Here is an 18,765-nt window from a genome sequence, read left to right as displayed (position 1 = left end):
TTAATCCGACCGACGTGATCGTGATCGCGACAGCGAAACTTCGGGGATTGATGCTGTACAGCTCATGAAGAATCGGGGTTGGGTTTGGATTGGATTGGATTGGCGAGGATGTAACTTAGAATGTCATGGTACCTTATCCAGACTTTGTACATCAGTTGTACGATGATGTGGATATTATCCCCAGGCCCACGTTGAAAACAGTGGTTGCCACATAGCAACACCCGCATCGAGTCCCACTATAGCCCCACTGACGATAGGACGAGGCTACCACAAGGCAAGCTTTTGAGGCTCAGTGTCCCTCGTTTGGATATCCTCCATTCCCAATTCCCAATCCTCATGTCCTCATCAGCACAACAGCAACAACAACAACTGGGTTACCACATTGAAGAACACCAACAACCCAGCCCGATATCCTACGATGGATACCGCCCGGAAGACCTGGGGTAAGCTACTAAATCACATATTTTCTTTACACATCTCCCTCCTCCCACGTCCCCCACCCCCAGCTCACCCACCTTATCGATAACAGAGCTTGACAACGATGTGCAACTTATCGATCCTCACCGCGATGCCCTCTACTCCTACAACGCCGCCGAGCAGAAACTCATAGGCGATGCGAAGCCATGGAAGACCGACCCTCACCACTTTAAAAATGTCCGCATCTCAGCCGTAGCTCTGCTGAAGATGGTCATGCACGCACGGTCTGGAGGCAGCATCGAAGTCATGGGTCTGATGCAGGGCAAGATTGCAGGAGATACCATCATCGTCACCGATGCATTCAGACTGCCTGTTGAAGGCACAGAGACCAGAGTCAACGCCCAGGACGAAGCAAACGAATACATGGTGGGCTACCTGCAGGCATGTCGTGATCAGGGCCAGCTGGAAAACGCCGTGGGATGGTACCATAGTCATCCGGGCTATGGCTGCTGGCTCAGCGGTATCGATGTCAGCACACAAGCCACTCAACAGACCTTCTCAGACCCCTTTCTTGCCGTGGTCATCGATCCTGATCGCACCATCTCTGCCGGCAAGGTCGAAATCGGTGCCTTCCGAACATACCCTGAGGATTACAAACCTCCCAATTCTGGAGCAGACGACGGATACCAAACCATTCCTCTGGCCAAGGCAGAAGATTTCGGTGCTCATGCAAGCAGGTACTACTCGCTGGAGGTCTCCCACTTCAAGAGCTCACTCGACACCCACCTATTGGAGCTGCTGTGGAATAAGTACTGGGTGCAGACCATTAGCCAGAGTCCGCTCTTTACAAACCGCGAGTACAGCAGCAAGCAAATGCTTGATCTGAGCTCCAAGATCAGAGAAGCGGGCACCGCTATCCAGAAAGGTGGCAGATCAATGGGCGCAGGAAATAAGGCCCTGGATCAGCAGCTGGAGAAGGTGCTCAGAGATAGCAATAAGATTGCCGGGGAGGAGGCTTCGGGGTTGATGGCTGGGGAGATCAAGGCTAAGCTCTTCAACGGTCTGGGACAGGCTGCGAAGATCAACCCGGAGACAACTAAGCCTGAGCCCGCATCTGCACCGGATGTTACGATGGAGACTGAGCCTGCGGAAACCTGAGGGGCGTTGGAGATGGACTAGCAGTTATCAAAATGCAACAGATCATGTCTTTGAGGCCGTTGAGCATTGCTGGCGTACAGACTTATACAACATGGCGTTAGGGGTATAATGATTCATGAACTGGCTACATGGCTTAGACAGGAGAAAATTTACAGCAGATATCAGAATGACATGGACGAATGACGGGTGTGTCAAGCTTTCACTCTTCAATGCCAAGCTCTATTCCTTACAACAACGCAAGTAAAGCGAAGAGCATACCTTTTCTACTGATACACAAGCCCGGGACGACGCGTCGTCTCTCTCCTGGCACTTAGTCTAAACCGTTACTACACATCTCTCGCAAACCTCTAAAGCCACTCCCTATTGACTTGAACCCCCTTCTCTGCCGCCTTCCTCTCGCGCTCCGCCTGGCTTTCTCTCATCACCTTCTCCGCTAGCTCCAGCCTCCCCATCGTCTCCTCTCTACCCAAGATCTGCATCGTCTGGGCCCCATCTGGCCCCGGCACGCTCCCCGCAATTGCCCATCTCAGATACCCATGCAACAGCTTCCCCCACGCCTGAGAGATAATCTTCTCCGCCCCTTCACCCCCCGACGTGCCCGTCTCGCCTTGATCTTCATTCAAGGCCACCAAGCTCATCGTGGTGCCTTGCTTGATGATCCACGCTATCTTCCCCCGGATGTGTTCTACGGTCCACTCCTCCTCTGGATGTTGATAGATGGAGCGGAAAAGAGTGACCGTGTCGAGGTCCGGCACGAAGGGGATGCCGGGGGGGACATTGCGCAGTTTCAAATTTGGTACCTTTTCGGCGAGCTCGACAGCGGTAGGGGCGCTGAAGAAGTAGTGGGAGCGGGTTATAAAGTCGGACGGTGTTTGATAGTTTTGCGCGTCAGCCATGAGGATGGCGTGGATATACTCTTCTCGTGCCTGCCCTTTTGGAATGGCGCTATAGATTGGTATCTGGTTGTCCGCGTTCTCCAGACGCCTGTCGAGCAGTTTCACGATGGGCTTTACCGCGAGCTCAGTCAGATCGTGGAGGGGGTGATCCGGTGCTTCGCTTTGAGAAGCATACCGCGCAGCGTGGCGTTTCTGCAGGAAGTTGAGTTTCTCGAAGCCGACGATTGAGTCGCCACGCGTGTACTTCATGCTAGCGTTGTGGATAAGGTCTTTCATGCTCATGATATCCTTGCCTGCGTTGTGAGACCAGCCTAGCAGAGCTACGAAGTTGGTGAGGGTTTCGGGAAAGATGCCCATTTCGCGGTAGGCGGAAATATCGGTAGAGGCAGTGCGTTTGCTGAGCTTTTGCCGATCTTTATCGAGGAGGAGACCGACGTGTGCGAATGCTGGGGGTTCCCAGCCGAAGGCTTGATACATTGCTAGATGTTTTGGGGTGGATGACATCCATTCCTGTGTCTCATCAGTATAAGAAGGATATATATTTGCAGGCGTTGACTTACAGAGCCTCGAATAACATGAGTAATTTCCATAAGATGATCATCAACAACGTTTGCAAGGTGGTATGTAGGAAATCCATCAGACTTCAGCAGAATAGGATCATCGAAAGATCCAATGGCTCCAAAAGCGTCAAAGCCTCTTGGCTTCGTCGTCAAGTCACTGCGCTGCCGTACGAGACCATACACCAAATCATGGAAGATAGGGTATTTGTCCGGTACTTTGAGTCTGACAACATGAGCGTCTCCTTTTGCAGCTTTCTCATCGGATTGTTCTCCGTGAAGATGCGCACAAGTCCTGTCATAGTCTGGCGGTAACCCCTGTCTAGAACGGTGTGCAGCCAGCTCATAAAGTCTTTCCGGAGAACAGAAGCATCTGTATGCATGGCCAGATTCTAGCAGCTTCTGAGCATGCTCTCGATACAGTGCCGTTCTTTCGGACTAGCGATGGATTAATTTTGAGCATTGGGTTGGAAAGTAGAGATACTTACTTGTTTATATGGACCAAAAGGGCCTCCTACTTTCGGACCTGGGAATCGTCAATAGGGCCTCTCAGGGCGTTCGAGAATAAGTCAAACCTTCATCCCATTCTATACCTGCCCATTCCAAATCCTGGAACAACTTCTCTTCAGCACCCTTTAGCGTCCTATTCTTCTTCGGTTAGCATGTTTTCGCCCCTGAATCACGAATGAAATTAATTACCCGATCAGTATCTTCGATCCGCAACAGGAATTTTCCACCGGTAGCTTTGGCTATCAGAAAGTTAAACAATGCTGTCCTCAAAGATCCCAGGTGCAGGTAGCCGGTCGGTGAAGGAGCAAACCGCGTTCGAGCCGGCCCTCCTTTTCGGAGCTCTTGCGAGGCTGTTGACAACGAAGTATACTTGAAGGTGTTCGGACTCCTGGAAGCGTGCCCACGACATGACTGACACACCCAATGGATTTTGGGCGCTCTTCTAGCTGCCGAAAGAAGCAGAAGCATTACTTAATTCAGACACGGGAACTTCAAAAACGACCCAGATGTTTCTTAATATTCATCAGTCCATGCGCCGTCATATGGTAGGGTATGTTCGTCCTTACGGAGCAATAGATTTTGCTACCCCGGCTGGCCCAAGCGCGACGCTAAAAAAAAAAACACGATTGTATGGCAAATCAAGCGTCGTTGGATACAAATCTTTACATAGTTACCACAACACTGATGCTTTGCGCCACTTCACGGCAAACCTAATTTTTCTTCGAGGTCATAATTTATAATTTTTGACTGTCAACACAACTCGCACCTCAGAGTCGTGAAAATCTCCCAATCCTCCCATTCCACCAAAACACTCCATGGCTTCCAACGGCGGCACGGAGGAGATCGATCTCTACGGCAAGTCAGCGACACCACCTATTATTGCATGACTAACTCGTTGAATAGATGTCCTCGGTATTTCCAAAACTGCATCCAAGAATGAAATCAGAAAGGCCTACCACAAAGTTCGTTTCCCCCATCTACCTCGCATTCATGATGCCGATCAATTTAGGCTGCCCTGCAACACCACCCCGACAAGGTTGCAGAAGACCAAAGGGAGGAATCAGAGTTGAAGTTCAAGTCTGTAAGCCAAGCATACGAAATCCTGTTTGATGAGGAGAAGCGACAACTCTACGACACCCATGGCATGGCCGCCTTCGACCCGAGCCGAGGCGGACCTGGAGGACCCGGTGGACCAGATCTGGACGATATTATGGCCCATTTTTTTGGTATGGGAGGTGGCGGCGGCATGCCACCAGGATTCGGCGGTGGACCACAGCGACCGAGGAGAGGGCGCGACGAGGAGCAAGAATACCGAGTTACTCTAGAGGAATTGTACAAGGGCAAAACAGTCAAGTTCGCCAGCACGAAGAACATTATATGCAGCCACTGCAAGGGGTCCGGAGGCAAAGAGAAGGCAAAGCCGGCCACTTGCGAGAGGTGTAAGGGCAATGGTGCTACCATCGGACTGAGATCTGTTGGTCCAGGATTGGTCACCCAGGAGAGAATGGTCTGCGATGCTTGCACAGGTACAGGAAAGATGTTCAAGGAAAAGGACAAGTGCAAGAAGTGCAAGGGCAAACGGACCACGTCAGAAAAAAAGGTGTTAGAAATCTACATCCCAAGAGGTGCGCAGGAGGGCGAGCGTATTACTCTAGAGGGCGAGGGGGATCAAGTACCGGATCAGACTCCGGGAGATATCGTCTTCACTCTTGTTGAGGAGGATCATGCTATCTTCAACAGAGCTGGTGACGATCTGTCTGCGGAGGTGGACGTTACTCTTGCCGAGGCGCTCACTGGTTTCTCACGGGTTGTCCTGAAGCACTTGGATGGCCGTGGCATCCACCTCAACCACCCACAAGGAAAGGTTCTCAGACCCGGCCAAGTGTTGAAGGTGGCAGGCGAGGGAATGCCACTGAAGAAGAGCGACGCCAAGGGTGATCTCTACCTGATCTTCAAGGTTGTCTTTCCTGAAAACGGTTGGACCGCGGATGAGTCTGCATTCGCCGATCTCAAGAAGGTCCTTCCAAAGCCCGAAGCTCCCATCGAGGCCACTGAGGTTGATGAGGTAGAATTCGAATCTGATGCTGAGATCGAAGAGGTAAGCTCCCTGTCCCCACAGTTTGTAAACGCACACAGCTGACACGACCAAGTTCGGTGCCAATTCTCGTGGTCCAGGCGGTGGTAGCGGCTGGGAAGACGAGGACGAGGACGAGGGCCAACCGCAATGCGCACAGCAATGAAAGGGGTTCGTTGCGGTGTAGACTAGTAGGCTACTTTGATCATAACTCAGAGCGAGGATTGAAAAAGGGTAGGTATTCTCCGGCCGCGCTCGATACCATACTTAGACCAGAATCAGGGGTTAGTTGGTCTTCCCCGATTCTTACGGATAGAGAAGTACAAACAAAGACCAGTGCACACAAATGAAACGACGACAGGAATACGCATTTGTCCTGATGATACAAACACCTCGTATAAGAAATTCCTGCATGTGAACATATCCCGAGCCGCCCATAATTCGATGGGGTCCTCGTGCTTCCTTCCAGATTGGTCACTTAATTGCAGATTGTGTAAACAAAGCCTGAGATGACAGGTCTTGCGAAATGCAAGAACGCACATCGGAGTCGAGATGAAATACAGACCATACATAGCGTAGCAGCGATTCCATTTAACTTCCGCGCATGTAATTTATTTCTTGAATCAATTCAACATACGAATTAGACGCTAGAAAAACATACAGGAACCGGGGGTATCAATTCAACCATCAAAATACACTCCCAATGCCCCAATTTCCGTAGCCAGGTATCTCACAATCAACCAATCAACAACCAGACTCCATATCCATGCATGCATCCCAGCCTGATTCCTAATCGTACAACCCTCCAGGCTCGTTGAAGATATTGAATCAAACAATCATCTCAATACCCAGGTCCTCCTCATCTCGAGGAGCGAGCTGAAAGAAGAAATAGGCAAGCCACCAAGTGGCGCTGTGAGGCTGCGTTAGAAGCAGGATGAGCCCTAAGCATGATATCGCGGCTGCGACTAAGTTTGGAGTCGGCTCGACCAGGAAGGAAGTCGTGCCAAAATCCGTTGATTCATCCATACAGGCTCGGAGCGGGGGTAGGTCGAAGGATCCGAAGACTGAAACTGTGTTTGGCTGTATACAGCAGTATCGAAGTTGGTGGTATCCATATTCGCGGGAGTTCTTGTCCCTTGTCGAAATCTCCATGAGGTTCCCGATGTCCTTATCCTAAGACACGTCCTTTATCTCCTCTTGACCCCTCCCCCCCCCCACCTTGAAATGGAATAGCGCATTCATTTCATCCAATGTTTCGAGTCGTCGTTTCTCATCATCGCCCCGGCGCAAGCAATCCCCTCACCCTCTCGATCCGCGCAACAGCCCCTTCCAACCTCTCGAGCCGCTTCCTCTTTTCCCCATCCCTACTCTCCAGCAACGCAACCCGCTCCTCCAATTTCGCTCTCGCTTTCCGTTCCGTCGCCACCATCTCATTGGCCTGCATGAACAGCTGCGCGCTCAGCTCCTCGAGTTCCCCGCTCGCCTCATCCAGCTTCTTGTCGGCCGCCTGTCGCAACGCCTGCTCCCTCGTCAACGCGGCCACGAGATCCGTCGCGGAAGGTGCGTTGGGCGGGGCGGGGTTCTTGAGATTCGGGGTCGACTTTCGGGTCAGGAAGGACGAGAGACGGTTCTGTACTGGTAGATAGGAGGAGCTCCTGGGGGACGACCCGGCCTCGGCACGGGCTGCTTCTATCGACGAGCGTGCATTTCGCGTCTTGAGTTCTTGGATTTCGTCTTCGTAGTCCGCCCACCGATCGACTGCTCGTCTCTTAGCTGCTGGAAACTGGTAAAAAGTCGGAGGGAGGTTGGGGACGGGACGAGTACAAACCTGCGTCTGTGGCTTTCTGGGTGAGCAGTCGCACCTGGGCCTCGAGATCCTCAATCTGCTTCTGGGCCTCTAATGCCATAACCGGTTGGTCAGGCAGTCCGATGCCGCAGTTGGGACATGCTGATACCATACCCACTGCGCCCGTCAAAGTCATAGTCGTCGTCGCCGTCGTCGTCGTCGTCGTCCAAGACGTCATGGGGTTGTGTGGGGTGCTGTTGTTCAGGAGACGGCGCAAGGCTGGCTGGCTCCTCCCTAGGTCATAAATATCCGGTCCTCGTTACCGCAACGTTACCGCGAGGAGTTTTCGTTTCGTAGAAGAAGGTGACGGTGAAGAGGAGGGCAAAGTAGACGGCGAGCCAGTGATGGCAAGATGGACGGCAATGAATTTGCCTGGAATGCTCGTCTCATGTATGATTTTCGTAAGGCTTGGCGATAGATCCCACCCATATCAGGGATAGTCCATGCCCGAGCAACTGTAGGTACCATGATCAGCAGCAGGCTCGAACGTCAAAATTAGTTGTATATATATGGCCTCCGAACCTGGCCTTCACCATTCCTCTCGGTACTCGGCGGGAGATTTGCGTTTGTATATTTAAAATATACTTTTCATAGGTACATGTCCGTCCGTCCTTGATATACGATTCGCCCTAATTTGTACGTGTCCTCGCTTATTAGATATCCAAACTTCCAAACTCAAGCCCTAAATACTTCAGAAGAAGCGCGTAACGATCCTCATCCTCGGCAACCACAAACTTGCCCTTCATCATCTGGATCCTAATCTCGCTGCACCTCGCCTCCCTCGCACTCTGGCGCATCATGCCCTCTCCGTACTCATCGATCATGTAGAGCGCCTCGCCCTCCTTGTACGGGTGCTTCCTCTCCCTCTCAAGAACGATCCAACTCAGACTATCATCCAGAACAAACATCTCCTTCCTGACAGTATTCCCGCACGTAGCACCACCTTTTCCCTGACACTCACACTTCGTGGTCCTACACAAAAGTCCTACAGCTTTCCGCGCCTCGACTTCGGCGCGGAACATCAGCCGGTTGGTGATAGCATTGAACTCGATCTCAAGTGGCTTAGCGAGGAATCTGTAGCCATTGAGATCAATCTTCTGCACTCCAGTTGTCTTCCTCGTAGTGTTGTTCTTTTGACTGTTCGGCTTCGCTATCGTTGCTAGCGGCGGTGACATGAAGCGGCGTCTGTAACCCTTCGTCTCCTTACTGGATGGCGATTTCTGGTGCGGGAAGGTACCCTTCTTGTTTAATGTATATTCCACGGTGTGGATCTCCTTGTTCGGTTGTACAACTGGGCTTTGGACAAAGCTTATTGAAGTGCTCGACTTAGTGCTATTGCTTGTCTTGCTATCTCCGTTGGCCGACTCAGTCAGTCGGCTCTTTATGCTGATTTCAGATGCTTTTGAGTTGCCATCATATGTCATTGATCTGGCCTCTGTAGCTGTCTCTTGCCCGGGCGTCACTGCACCCTCATTTCCCGACTTGGTGTTGGAGTCAACGAAGGGTGTCCTTTGGCAGATGTTCTTGCGCGTGTTCTTTCTGAAAATGCCATCGACATCGGGGCTTCTGTTTGGCTTGATGGCTACGAGGTAGTGCTTGTTGTTGGCTGCGACTGAGTAGATGCCTTTAATTGGTTGTTGGCCAAAATATAGTCTTTGATGCTTGCCGGGTTGGTCCTTGGAACTGAATATGCGCCATTCCCAGGGGCAGGTTGCCTTTTTGGCAGCCAGTAAGACGTTGGGCGCCATGGCGACCACGAAGCGAATGTGGTTAAAGTATAATGTAGGTAGAAGGAAGAAGGACTGATGAAGTATGTGGTAGTCGTAGACAGCTTTGGGACGATATCCAGTGCCCAGTATAGAGATGAGAGTATGCAGAAATAAAGATCAGAAATAAACTCCCAGAAATATCGAGCCTCTTATACTGGGAGCCACTGCGATTCATACCAGTGGTAGTCTATACCCATCTCTGGTGTGCATTAAGGCTCTTCGGTACAAGTGCCAGTACCCGGATGCCTTACTAAACTACAAGTCTTTCCACTAAACCGCGGGATTTCAGAAAAAAAAAAGATAACATGGTACTAGATAGAGAGATAACCCAAGGTTTAAGACGATCAAGCAATGAAATTGTGCTGGGTCACCAGGGAATCGGCTTCCCACCACTTTCTCTAGTACAAATAGTCTTTGAAAATTTTGGGCTTTTAAGGCTCCTATCACTTCATGTGGTAGCCATTCGAGAGTCAATTAGTTACGCCGAGTAAGACCTTATTAGCCCCGGCATTACCGTTCTTCCACTTAGCAGAAGCCACTAGTATTTCTTTGCTTCGAGCAATCAAATCGGGCGACGCGCGACAAGAGCAGTGATATAACAGTGAGCACCAAGCTAGTGAGCATAGGTATGCTTTGAACAAGATATTTGGAGAAGAGAGAATGTGAAGACTGAAATGTTATCAAGGAAAGGCGTTATCCATATATTGCTGACAAGGCGATCCTATCTTCTGCCGAAAAACTGCCGGTACTCAGAAAAGGCCCGTTTGAAATAGCGGCCCACACGCTTGCGCTGGTATGAATGATGCCAAAAAAAAGACTCATCTTCAGTAGACACCGCATCGTTGCCAGAAAATTGTACTGAAAAGAGTGAGGGAAGAACTAACTTGAGGAGAAAACCTAACATTGTGCCTTGAAATTTAGGCCACCATCAAGCTGCTTCGATGTTTCCTGGCAAATTGACCATGAACGATACCATTATTAGAGATCCCAGAAGCTTCATTCGTCCTCCCTAGGCCGGTTCTCTGGATGATCCTCAGTAGCGGCGCTCCAAATATTAGTTTTTCCAACAGATCTGTCACCTCGAGCGTGGAGATCACTGTCACAAGAATCGGCTTGAAACAATGAAGTTGTTGAGGTCGTTGATGGATGAGCCTGATCTACACATTTTTTATGCTCGAGCTCATGTTCCGCAAATCCGTGCCCCTTTGCCAAGTTCCCAAACGAAAAACCACCACCCTAAACCTCAGTCGTAACACGAGCCTTGGGGTTGGTAACCTTAACACCGAGCTCCTTCGCGCGTGCAACAATATCAATTCTCTTTCTCGACGAAACTGCGTGTGAGATCCTAGCAAGATGTCAGTGCCTTCTCGACTACCTGTCCACAGGAGAAACGTACTCGGCAGCGAAGGTCTTGTTGTGCATGAGGAGAAGCTCAACATCACGGACGTTGTTGACGAGGAAAGCCTTGTGTCCGGATGGCATCATGTGGCGGGTCTTCTTGTTGGATCCAAAACCAATCTGTTCATCTCATCAGCTCTTGCCCTCAACTTGGTCGGTCCAGAGATTTATGGCCGTTGATTTCGTGGTTCGATTGTTGATCTCGTCCGCCGTGAGCTCCAGGGCCCCATTCCTATCCTCTCACGTACCGATGGCATAACCATTTGGCCCTTGAAACGTCTTCGGACTCTGTTATCGATACCCTTGGGCTTTCTCCAGCTGGCGTCGAGACATTTGTAAGTGTCCGATCTGCGAGACTGTTAGATTCGTTCGACCGCTGAGAACTCATGGGGAATATACTGGTGGCGGTGAAAGCGCTTGGTGCCTGCGTATATTCTATCAGCAAATGTTATTGTAGTAGAAATCGCCGAGGTCGCCGTCGTCGGCCCAAATCTCGAACCAGGAGTAGGACTCACGCTTCTTCACGATCGGGACGTGCTTTGCTGCGGAAACCATCTTGACTGCTGTTAGCTACGGGAAATAGAATCTGCGAAGGTCCCCAGAAGTGGTGGCTTACTTTGTCGTTGGTTTTCGTTTGGCGGTTGTCGTGGGGTTTGAATGTTCGCGCAATTTTCCAATCGCAAATCGTGTGTGCAGCGCTGATCCAATCACCGAGCGCTAAGGTCACATGATTCGCCTTGGCTCGGGTGACTAAGCCACAGCACCTCGCGAAGAGGTGGGTACCTATAAATGTAAACATATAAATTTTTTCTATTTACATGGGTTTCGCCGCCCTCGGTCGAGTTCCCAAGGTCCCTTCGTGATATCTGTCCTAGATTTTGAAGTCCCTGCTAGCCTGTGAAGCTGGCATATTGGAAATTGCAACGCAATGTCCTCACAGACATTGTAAGTATCAGCAAGCCAGTCCGGTATAGCGTTCTTCCACATTCTATTATGCCACCTCATGTGTGATAGCAGAAAGGAGCTTCCGAATATCTCACTTCCCCGAGCCCAGATGGACGGATCGCTGAGCGAAAGAGATGTAATAAGAGCAATCCAACATCACCGAACGGATTATCCGGAACTTGATTGCATCCGAACCAGGTCCGAAAAATTTCCAATGAAGAAATTCTGACACGATCTCTGCGACTGAAGCATGGAGGAAGGCGATCATATTTTGACAGACCTTGCTTGGACTCGTTCGCCAAACAGCTTTTCATGCCTCCCACCAGATCGAGACGGCCTTCTCGCTTAATGTTCCGATGACGTAAGCGATTCTCGATCCATACCCATCCAGCTCCATTATCATACCGGTAATATATCTATCCCATGAGGGAGTCCTCCACGACGACAAAAAAAAACGCCGAGCAAACAGCAACCAGCAGCGATCTAATTTTGCGAATATTATCCTCGCCCCCACGTCCTTTGCTGATTACTGTAACGCCAAAGATGTCGTGGATGGACTCGTGGTCAAGGCCTTCGAAGTCGCAAGCGACGCCACCCCCCTTCTACCTCCTCCCGGGGTCCGAATCCGTCTTATACTGTAGAGCGTGCGGACGCGTCATCGGTATCCGTTCCTCCCTCGTTCTATTTCTCACATCTCACGTCCCTCGGGCTTCACAATCCCATGGAAGAATTGCAATTCCATCCTCTCAGGTGACTGACTACGAGTGAACTAACGACGAATCCGTGCCAGGTGACCGCAAGAAAGAAAAGGGTTCTGCCGCGTCCACCCCACCCAAGTACTGCGCTGCCCGGTGCAAGAATCACAAGCGGAACGGGGCCCTCGATGCATACATCGAGTCCGTCTTCGTGTCTCTGCTCGAGAGCCGCGAACTGCCTGTTCCGCCGGCGTTGCTCGGCGCGGAGATTGTTGAGAGGATCGCCCGTTCGGTGGCGGCTGCTGAAGCTGGAGCTGGAGCTGCCGGCAGTAAAGGAGGCGAGAAGAAGGGTGGCAGGAAGGGCCGGAAGAAAGGGGAGAATCGGATCCTGGTCCAGTGTGAGGATGTGGAGCGGCTGGTCTTTGGGAAGGATGAGGATCCCGAGAGGATGTTTGGGCGCGGGAAGAATCGGAAAAGGAGGGGCGTGATGGAGAAGGGGGAGTGGAGGAGTGTGGATATGGTTTCGTCGGATGACGAGGTCGAGAGATCCAAGATGCAGAGTATTGAGAGGAGGGCTGCTTTGAAAAAGGTAGATGGGGAGGGGAGAACGGATGACGAGGAAGAAGAAGAAGAAGAAGGTGATGGTGATGATGACGATGAAGGGGGAGGTGCCGTTATTGCTACTAGTGATTCAAAGGAGGAGCTGGATCCGGAGGTCCTGGCTAGGCTTTCTATCCGCAGCGGTGCACGCATTCGGCCGACCCAAGATGTGTCTGAGGTTAATGGTGGTGTAGGCGGCGAGAAGGGAATTAAAGAGAGGAGGGAGGAAACGGATGAGGATTTGCAAAAGAGGAGGGAAGGTCAGGTGAGGGCGGATGGGAGGGAGTCTGTCAGATGTGCTGCGAGGAGAGGGGTGGCTTTTGGCTTTGTTACTGCTAAGGGAAGTGAGGTTGGTGATGGCGAGGGAGCGGAGGGCAGACGCCTCTGCGAGGCAGTGAGGCAGGGAAGTGTTGTTGAGGCGAGTTTTGCCAAAGGGGCATGGGGTATCAGATGGAGGGAATAGGTCAACAGCTACCAATGTCACTTTGTCACGTGAGAAGAGACTTGTCTGAGGCTTGCTCCTGACCAGAATCCAGCATTTCTCACGGGTGATCTGAAAGGGGCTGAGGATACTCAAATGAAATGAAGTGCCCGTGAACAAACACCCAGGAAATGTCAGACAGAATTTGCTGTGCGTGGATTTCTCCGATTCATCTCACATCACATTATCGACGCCTATTTCTTCTGGTATTCCGCTACCCACTTCACTATCTGCGCCACCTCATTATCAATAACCTGCTGCGCACCAGCATTATACTGTCCATTCTTCAACCTCAAATCCGAGCAATGGAAGCCCCCGGGAATGATCTGCAACGGCGCAGCTTCAGTGCCAGGGAACGGCCCGCCCGGTCTGTACTCACTCGACATGCCGGAAGTCTTCCATGGGTCGTATTGACCGTTGGTCCAGATCAAGCGGGTAGTATCCTCGAGCCTCCAGCCCTCGGTGTGCTTGTTGACTTGGTGCACGTTGTTGTCAGCCGATATGTTGGAAGCGTAAGTAAAGCCGTTGACCGTGGGGAAGAAAAGCCCGCATTGGCGTTGCCAGTAATCGCCTGTGATCAGGCGGGAGACGATGGTAGTCTCGTGACGAGGAGCACCGTCTTGCCAGTATCCGAATGGTTCGTTACAGAGCATCCATTGCCACTGCAGTAAGGCGACGTTATTGACACCGCGGTCGGTGAAGAGGATGTTGGTTTCGTCGTATGTGTCGAAGCACTTGGTTTCGCGCTCGTCCGTATAACCGTAGTTTTGACAAGCTAAGATGGGGATTAGCTGTTTGGTCGAGGCAGGGAGTAGGCTAGGGACGCACAGCCTGGAATTTGAGTCTCGTTTACCCATTTGGCGTAATTAGGGAGGGCCTTCTCGAGACCAATTCCATTTGCGTCTGGAGTGACGGCAGCTCCAGCCTCGACACCCTGGGGCGGTTTTAATAATTATATCTAGGTTTTGAGATACCGAAGACACTAACCTCAATGGCATCGCAGAATTGGAAGAAATCAGAGTAACCAGTGGAAAAGCTGTTGGATTGCCACAGCCAGGGGCCGTATTCCAGGACACTAGGGAGCTTGTCAGTAACCAGCAACGGGTCGCAATACAATCCGGATTTACCCCATAACATCATCGTTGTGCTCAAGAGACTCCAGACCGAATTGGGTCTTGAGCGCGAGCTTCTCAGCGTCGGTTCCCTTCATGAAAACTTTATCCATATGCTCAACGACAGCTGTGATGTCCTTTTCGACCGTCAGATTGTGATGGACCTCGGTTAATGAGATACTCACACTGCTACAGTTCTTTGGCATACCCTCCTGGATAGGTGCAAAATATTGCCACTGATCTCGTCAGTCCGGCGCTTGCCCCATGGAAATTATCAGACTCACGTAGTCGTATATCGCTTCAACGGGGGCACTAGAAGCGTGGTATGCCCAGAAAGTACCGGGAAATAACTTCTCAGTCCACGCTGCCAAAGCACCGGAGTAACTGCCACCTGTGAAGACCCATGGCGCTTTGTTAGCATTCGAACTGTGGTTGATATCGAACGGGAGAGCGGCGGTGTTTGCGAAGTAAGTGAAATCCTGCATGGATTGGTGCAAAGTCAACAGTTGCAGAGTCTCGGCATCTAGAGTATCGTATGGAGACGAGTCACCGTAGTATCGGTCTACCTCGAGTCAGCCAGTCAGGTCGATCAAAGACGTGGGAGGGATCATCCCCACGCTCGAACAGGATGACAGCTCCCTGGACCTCCTGGGCAAAGAGACCAGAGACTGTAACGTTTGTGAGGTATGAACCATAAGGCGCCGCGGCTGCTTCACCGGGAGTGAAGAAGACAACCTGCAATCTTTAGCTTCGACCTCGCGCCTGCAATGTTGAACGTACCGGCGAGCCTGGCCCTGCCCAAAATTCCGAGTTCCACCAGTACTTCTGTTGGAAGGTTCCCTTGCTCGGATCATCGTGATCCAGCAATTGGGTGAAGAAGGCGGACCCGGTCGTGGTGACAGCAGCCGCGGCGAAAGCCTCAGCATGCACATCGCCGTTTTCAAGGGGTGGCAGCAACCGTCCCAGACTTCGGAAATCATTTTTACCGGTGACGAAGGAAGCCAATGCCGTGGCCGCAGCCAAGATGGAAGTCTTCATGGTGAGAGTCCGAGAGATCTGAATCCTGACCTGGCAATACTAGGCCCGACACCAAGAAAGAAGGCCTTTTTTTTCCTTCAGGCGAATGAACCGAGACGGAAATGAAGGGACCGAGACTCGTAAAGAGAAGAGGAGATAAAGAGCAGTGAGGTGCAGCACCTCTTATCAACTTACTGAGTATGGAGCACTGCCAACATACATCATGCATATCGAAAGCAGATTGCCAGTGGCAACAGAACGTAGCACCTACCGTAATCGGGACAGCTCTGTCACCTGTGATTGAGTGATTGAATGTATGGATTATCTCACATCAAAGTGCAGATCTGATCTGCTAGATATAAGCAATCTCGATAGATCTCTTATCGACTGCAGCTGTAAGATGCTATGTAGCCCACGCCGACACGGGACAGGAAAGACGCTGAATAGTAGAGGAAGTAAAAAAGAGGACTCTTGCGATGAGAGATGAGGCCCAGAGGAACGGGGGGAACAAGCATGTCGGGACCCGGGACCACTTCTGCCAACCCAAAAGAAGCTCGTCAAGCATCGGTGCCAAGGAATACCGCGGTCGCTTGCATGGAGTAACGAGTCACGGACTGACTCGGGTCTTGCATTCTTGATTCGCTACTCCATGGAATTTGATGTCGTGGTCGACGAGGAAGAGGCAGGTGCCGACAAGAAAGTAGAAAGTGTGGAGTCGGATATCATGGCTATTGTGTATCGTATGCGGCGGTATGCCGATCAAATGCCAAGTTGCCAACTGCCTATCCGGGGTAGCTCCCGAGCGAATGCCCATCACAACGTCCCATCGACGATCGGATGATGAATGACGAATGCCGGACCTGATGGGCTAAAGAGAAATGTGGAAAGAGCCACGATGGTAATGGTCGTCGTCGTCGTCGTCGTCGTCGTGGTGTACGACGTCGTAAACGGACGAGCCGTTGTGGTGCAGAAATTCCGTCTTATTTCGTTTTGTTTTGTTAAGGAACGCTAAATCTCGGCTATCAATTACTTGTTAATTAGAGCTGCCCCATGGTGCAAAGATGGATGGTATTTTGTGATAGATCATTTTGCATGCATGGGAGAGGTTTCGCCTTGTAAAGGTTGCCTGGCAAGTCGTCCATCTCGCACAAGTACTTCGAGGACTGCCTCCTTGCGCTCCGATAGTCTTCGTTGTCTCGGTGACAGTTGACTCGGTCACATCTTTTCCCCTGGCATTTAATGTTAGAGCTCTGTGTAGATTGCAGGTTTTGTATCTGAGTGCTGGGCACCGGGACCAGAAAATATATACGTACTCCAGAGCCCACGATACACAGCATATGCAGCTTCGCGTGTCTTCTGATACCTATGAGCAGTCCCTCTGAGACCATGACTGTAAGGCCAGAGATGAGATGGGACAGAGATTAATTACTTGGCATGTAATTGAACGGCGTGCCTTAAGCGATTCCGGGTTTCTATTTTGCACACTGTATCTCTGAGAACCCTCTGGTCCACTGCATGCTTCCCATGATAACAATCAAGAAGCACAACGCAACAACCACGCTCGTAGCGCCATATATATACGCATGTTTTCTGCGCAGCGAGCTCAACTCACTAACCCACGTACTAACCGTCGTCAAGCACCCACAGAACCCATCCTGGATACCTTCCAGCACCTGGCAGCCAACGACGCCTCCAAGCGGTACATGTTGTAGGTCGTAGTTCATACCTAGTATTACCGTGCCGAAGATGTTTACAGCGAAGGTTCCGAGAGGGAAAGAAGCTATTTTGCTGTTGAGGTAGAGGGAGGCGTAGAAACGAGCCAAGCATCCTAACGGTGCGAAAACGAGTGCAAAGACAGCGCGGCCGCGCCAGATTTCCGGGGGTGCGGAATGCCTATCAGGGGGGAAGATGGCGAGGAGGATGGCGCCAAGCCAGCAGCCCCAAGCAAGGAAGACCGCCAATGGATCCAGTAATTTTCGCCAGAGCTTGAAAGGAAGACTTGGTATGAACCGTTCGGTGGCAATGGCTAGGTGGGCCCCAAAGTGCAGTCCTGAAACGCAGAGGGCTATGGTGGTGATGATGACAGCTAGCAACGCCATCAAAGAATATCCACCATTCCTTGCTACCGTCGACTCGGGGGCAGCACTGACAGGCCCATAATCCTCATGGTGGTTCAATGGCGTAGGAAGTTCGTTCGAAAGCGCCAGAAAGATATCTCTGATGAAAGAGGAGAAGGAAGTTAAACAGCCACAAAACCCTGTTGCAAGGCCAACGTATAGGGGTATCGTTTTCTTCGTCGCCGCATGCGCCTTCTTGGCAGCTCCCAAGTCGACTATGCCATCTGATCCTGATTCAATTTCCTCGTCTCGCTTCTGCCTCTCCGCTTTCTGAATTTGCCGATGATATGTTGGTGTTCCCCATTCATTCCTGAACAGCATCCGGTCCTCGCTCAGAAAGCCCATAACAATGCTTCCTCCAAAGTTGGCCCAGAGCTCACTGAATGCCACCGGAGCCCCGGGATAAAACGTAATGGCTTGGAGACCAAGTCTCGCAAGCGTTCCAAGAAAGGAGAACAGGATCAGGTATGAAATGACATAGAGCTGAGTTGCCAGTTTCGACACTTTGGGGGCTCCCTCCTGCTCTCTTTTCGAGCCCTCCTCGGGATTTTCTCTCGATGCTTTCCCGCGGACCTCTTCGGTTCTCCGATATCCCTGCTCCTGACTTCTCTCCTGTTCAAGTGACTTGCGCAGGTATAGAGCTGCCTCATCTGGATTTTGCTCTGGCGACGGGCCAAGTGACTCGTTTAGGTTGGCATGATAATCTGGAACATCGTAGCTATCCGGGTTCTGCGAGATTTGACGAGCAGCTCGTTGACTTCGCGATGATATCCGTGGGGTGTGGGATATCGAGTGGGGAAAAGGATCTTGCGGCGCTTCTCTCGAGACGCTCTCTCCCTTACTGCCCTCAACGGTGAGATCTCGATTCCTCAAGCTCCCGGTCGCAGCTGGTGACATCCCATTCGAATTCCCAGAGCCGTGCAGTTCCTCTGTCATAGGGTTCCTCCCTCCCAATCCAGGCTGGTCGACGACGCTGTGCTGCCCTGCTGTGCCCGATCCTGTCGCATCCAGGGTCGCTGTCGCCATCGCCATCATAGTATACCACCCCTCCAGGTTGTGCCCGCGCTCCACTTGCCGATGATGCTAATGTTGGAGACTGCCATCGTCGTTATGGTTTTTGCGAAAAGTATCTGGTCCATCTAGGCGGGATCGATTAAAGCGTCATGAGGCCAT

At 51.4% G+C, this 18,765-nt stretch overlaps 9 protein-coding genes across 10 annotated transcripts; 3 read left to right on the top strand and 6 right to left on the bottom strand.

Annotated features, from left to right (window-relative positions):
• Positions 1-418: 418 nt before the first annotated feature.
• L3040_002406 (uncharacterized protein) lies at positions 419-1,575 on the top strand (the record flags this gene model as incomplete). The annotated part of the gene is made up of 2 exons (XM_066155541.1): positions 419-443; positions 530-1,575. The coding sequence occupies 2 exons, from the start codon at positions 419-421 to the stop codon at positions 1,573-1,575; spliced, it is 1,071 nt and encodes a 356-aa protein (XP_066012537.1).
• Positions 1,576-1,922: 347 nt separating this feature from the next.
• L3040_002405 (uncharacterized protein) lies at positions 1,923-4,006 on the bottom strand (the record flags this gene model as incomplete). 2 transcript variants are annotated; one of them, XM_066155540.1, is made up of 6 exons in its annotated part: positions 1,923-2,981; positions 3,032-3,466; positions 3,517-3,554; positions 3,604-3,671; positions 3,728-3,777; positions 3,849-3,947. In XM_066155540.1, 6 exons carry the CDS (start codon positions 3,945-3,947, stop codon positions 1,923-1,925), a joined length of 1,749 nt encoding a protein of 582 aa, XP_066012536.1. The 2 variants fall into 2 exon arrangements, with proteins under 2 accessions (XP_066012536.1, XP_007289755.1); XM_007289693.1 differs by having other exon boundaries at positions 3,604-3,676; positions 3,728-4,006.
• Positions 4,007-4,353: 347 nt separating this feature from the next.
• L3040_002404 (uncharacterized protein) lies at positions 4,354-5,778 on the top strand (the record flags this gene model as incomplete). Its single annotated transcript, XM_066155539.1, has 4 exons — positions 4,354-4,393; positions 4,442-4,500; positions 4,548-5,636; positions 5,689-5,778. The coding sequence occupies 4 exons, from the start codon at positions 4,354-4,356 to the stop codon at positions 5,776-5,778; spliced, it is 1,278 nt and encodes a 425-aa protein (XP_066012535.1).
• Positions 5,779-6,885: 1,107 nt separating this feature from the next.
• L3040_002403 (uncharacterized protein) lies at positions 6,886-7,636 on the bottom strand (the record flags this gene model as incomplete). Its single annotated transcript, XM_066155538.1, has 2 exons — positions 6,886-7,370; positions 7,441-7,636. 2 exons carry the CDS (start codon positions 7,634-7,636, stop codon positions 6,886-6,888), a joined length of 681 nt encoding a protein of 226 aa, XP_066012534.1.
• Positions 7,637-8,111: 475 nt separating this feature from the next.
• On the bottom strand, positions 8,112-9,206 carry L3040_002402 (uncharacterized protein; the record flags this gene model as incomplete). The annotated part of the gene is made up of 1 exon (XM_007289696.1): positions 8,112-9,206. One exon carries the CDS (start codon positions 9,204-9,206, stop codon positions 8,112-8,114), a length of 1,095 nt encoding a protein of 364 aa, XP_007289758.1.
• Positions 9,207-10,463: 1,257 nt separating this feature from the next.
• Positions 10,464-11,424, bottom strand: L3040_002401 (60S ribosomal protein eL32; the record flags this gene model as incomplete). Its single annotated transcript, XM_007289697.2, has 6 exons — positions 10,464-10,572; positions 10,624-10,745; positions 10,874-10,973; positions 11,025-11,049; positions 11,141-11,180; positions 11,242-11,424. 6 exons carry the CDS (start codon positions 11,422-11,424, stop codon positions 10,464-10,466), a joined length of 579 nt encoding a protein of 192 aa, XP_007289759.2.
• A 689-nt stretch (positions 11,425-12,113) lies between these two features.
• On the top strand, positions 12,114-13,328 carry L3040_002400 (uncharacterized protein; the record flags this gene model as incomplete). The annotated part of the gene is made up of 2 exons (XM_007289698.1): positions 12,114-12,231; positions 12,361-13,328. The coding sequence occupies 2 exons, from the start codon at positions 12,114-12,116 to the stop codon at positions 13,326-13,328; spliced, it is 1,086 nt and encodes a 361-aa protein (XP_007289760.1).
• A 212-nt stretch (positions 13,329-13,540) lies between these two features.
• L3040_002399 (uncharacterized protein) lies at positions 13,541-15,496 on the bottom strand (the record flags this gene model as incomplete). The annotated part of the gene is made up of 7 exons (XM_007289699.1): positions 13,541-14,121; positions 14,175-14,280; positions 14,334-14,421; positions 14,474-14,694; positions 14,743-15,020; positions 15,076-15,193; positions 15,239-15,496. 7 exons carry the CDS (start codon positions 15,494-15,496, stop codon positions 13,541-13,543), a joined length of 1,650 nt encoding a protein of 549 aa, XP_007289761.1.
• Positions 15,497-16,512: 1,016 nt separating this feature from the next.
• On the bottom strand, positions 16,513-18,695 carry L3040_002398 (uncharacterized protein; the record flags this gene model as incomplete). Its single annotated transcript, XM_007289700.2, has 4 exons — positions 16,513-16,704; positions 16,789-16,865; positions 17,100-18,578; positions 18,635-18,695. The coding sequence occupies 4 exons, from the start codon at positions 18,693-18,695 to the stop codon at positions 16,513-16,515; spliced, it is 1,809 nt and encodes a 602-aa protein (XP_007289762.2).
• Between the last annotated feature and the right edge of the window lie 70 nt (positions 18,696-18,765).

This window comes from Drepanopeziza brunnea (genome assembly GCF_022702325.1).
Source record: "Drepanopeziza brunnea f. sp. 'multigermtubi' strain 214-2 chromosome Unknown ctg3, whole genome shotgun sequence".
Taxonomy (NCBI): Eukaryota; Fungi; Ascomycota; class Leotiomycetes; order Helotiales; family Drepanopezizaceae; genus Drepanopeziza; species Drepanopeziza brunnea.
The sequence above is the reverse complement of the archived record's forward strand: the minus strand, read 5'-3'. Positions and strand labels throughout refer to the sequence as shown.